The sequence below is a fragment of the Phytophthora infestans genome, genomic scaffold (genome assembly GCF_000142945.1).
Source record: "Phytophthora infestans T30-4 supercont1.1246 genomic scaffold, whole genome shotgun sequence".
In the NCBI taxonomy this organism is placed as follows: Eukaryota; Oomycota; class Peronosporomycetes; order Peronosporales; family Peronosporaceae; genus Phytophthora; species Phytophthora infestans.
The window spans coordinates 1-2415 of NW_003307288.1; the positions used below are offsets into that span (position 1 = coordinate 1).

Sequence of the window (2415 nt, forward strand, 5' to 3'; positions counted from 1 at the left end):
TTGGGCCTACGCGTGTTCCAGATGATTGTTCATTGCGAAAGTTGGCAGAAGAATATCGAGAGAATTTACTCGCGAGAGCTGAATGTGCCTGAGAACGAAGTGGACTATTGGCAGCCCATGCCCTGGGACCGTAAAGTGCCCAAGACGAAGCTCTGCGGACCGTGCTGTTGGACGAAATTCCGTCGGCCTTTCGAGCCGTTCTACACGTGGTGGCGCCATGAAAACTACTTCACGTGGATCTTTTGCCCATACCGCAACGAACGGCTTTCCCGCGGTGAACGGGCGTTAATTGTGGTATGTTCCCTCTACATCACGTTCTACGTGCTGTTCATCATCGTCATGCTGCGCGATTCGTGGGGTGCGAACCTCACCATCTTCACGTCCGTGGTGCTGTATGCCATCCTCATCTCCATCCTCCCGTCGGCTGGCAAGGCCATCTTCAAGGAGCTCTTCAAGCTCATTTTCCGCCAACGACGCAAATATTTCCGCGCCAAGGCCACAGGTGGCGGCGATCTGAGCGGCTTTTCCTTCCGATTGGCGTTTATCTTGCAGGTGTTGGTCGTGGTCCTGCTGACGTTAGCTCAGGCGCCGATCTTCTACATTTGGGCCTATCGCAGCTGCCTCTTCCTCAAGAAGTTCATGTGGTTCGGCGTCTTGGCTGCGATCATGCGGATGTCTCTGCTGGGCCTGGTGCTGGACTTTGCGTGGTATCTGATCATCAAGACGTGGGGCTGGAAGGACCTGTGTCCGTATTGCACCGAGCGGATCAAACACTGCGACTGCTTTAACGATGAGCTGCTGGTGCTTGCAGTGGAGCGTGTGGGGCCCAAATGGGAACTGATCCGAGTCTTGGATGGCCTTATAGCCAGGCAGCATCACTATGACCCCCAGTTTGAGCTCTATACAGCCGAGCAACTACGTGAACGGTGGGAAGTGCTGGTGGAGCGAGCAGAGAAGCACATGGACAAGATGGAGAAGCTCTGTGCGTATCAGGAGAAGAAGCGTCTCGAAGCGCTGCGTCACGACCGCGTACGTCGCAGTCTGACGAGCTTCTTGTCGTTCCATGGCACGCAGTCGGATCCGCCTGGATCGGGCAAACAGTTGGGGGGCGAAGACGACACGACGCAGCGGAGATCTTCGGACGTAGGCAGCACGAGTAGCAGCACTGAGGAGAACCGTGTTTGCGACTCGGTTGTGGATATCCACGTGTGTAGTCTGCGGGAGAAGAAGGTCTTGGAGCTCAACGACAAGATCAAGCTGGACACGTTTGAGAAGCACTACGACTCGAACATCTCGGAGGTTTTCCATGCACTCACGCACTCTGTGCAGAAGCTGCGACGTCATGGCAAGAGGAAGCGTCAGGCGAAGTCCAAGTCGACGAGTTCTGGTCTGGAACAGATTCCGGAAGAGGATCAGAGCGCGAAGGAGCATGAAGACTCGAGATCTCGCACGCAGATTGATAGCAGAAGCACCAATGGCGAGACGATGTGGGTGTTGGACACGCCGGCGCAGCGTCTCGAGCGACGGCAAGAAGAGAAATTGCAGCGGAAACGAGCGTTCCGAGTGCTGAATAATTACAAGATCGAGAGTGTGGATCATCTGGATTCAGAGCCTGGAAGAGCTCCAGCTGCTTCGATGTTGTCTCCAATTCTGTCGCGTCAAGGCTCCATGTCTGGTGCAGCGCCATTGTCCACGAGTCGAGTCAGTCAAGACACGAAGAAGAGACCGTTGCTGTCGACTCGCCATCGACCGAGCACACCTCGTAGTGAAGACCTGGTGGTTCTGGTGCCGGATGGACATCAAAGTAAGGAGAAGGACAAAGTGAACCTCGATGAGCTGGCCAGTGGCTGTGTGGAGGACTACAACGACGATGAAGACGACGAGTACCCGAGCGACTTGGAGCGTGGCGAGCGTCAACCTCTTTCCGGTGCGACGGACCAACCGCCATCAAGCTCAACTCGTGTGTATTCCGTCACGGAGCGGCCTCAGACTTTGCTCAGGCGTGTGTCTGCTTCAGCCTCCGCCTTTGCCGCCTGGGCACTCAACTACGACCCAAACGTAAAGTATTAGGACCTGGCTTCGATTTCCTAATTTAGAGCAAGCTGCAAAACTTTCTACTGTCCATTTTCCCGCGGTTTCATCAGTGCAACCTTCCGCTCCATTGACATGTAGCCATTCCCACAACATGCAGATGCCCAAGTGCTGCTGCTTCATCCATCACACACACACACCTCAGATCGATTCGAACGTAGCCATTTAACCCGGTCGAGGACGGCTGCGTACTGTAGTCCATAGCTCTTGTTGTACACTCTTCTCATGCAACCAGTGTACTCGAATGACATGGATCACTATTTCACTATTGTGAGGATGTGTCTTGTTAAAGGTTTCGGTAAAATAATGGTATAATGGACGCCT

At 54.2% G+C, this 2415-nt stretch overlaps 1 protein-coding gene across 1 annotated transcript; it reads left to right on the plus strand.

Annotated features, from left to right (window-relative positions):
- Nucleotides 1–21: 21 nt before the first annotated feature.
- PITG_22126 (uncharacterized protein) lies at nucleotides 22–2070 on the plus strand (the record flags this gene model as incomplete). Its single annotated transcript, XM_002909924.1, has 1 exon — nucleotides 22–2070. One exon carries the CDS (start codon nucleotides 22–24, stop codon nucleotides 2068–2070), a length of 2049 nt encoding a protein of 682 aa, XP_002909970.1.
- Nucleotides 2071–2415: the final 345 nt, after the last annotated feature.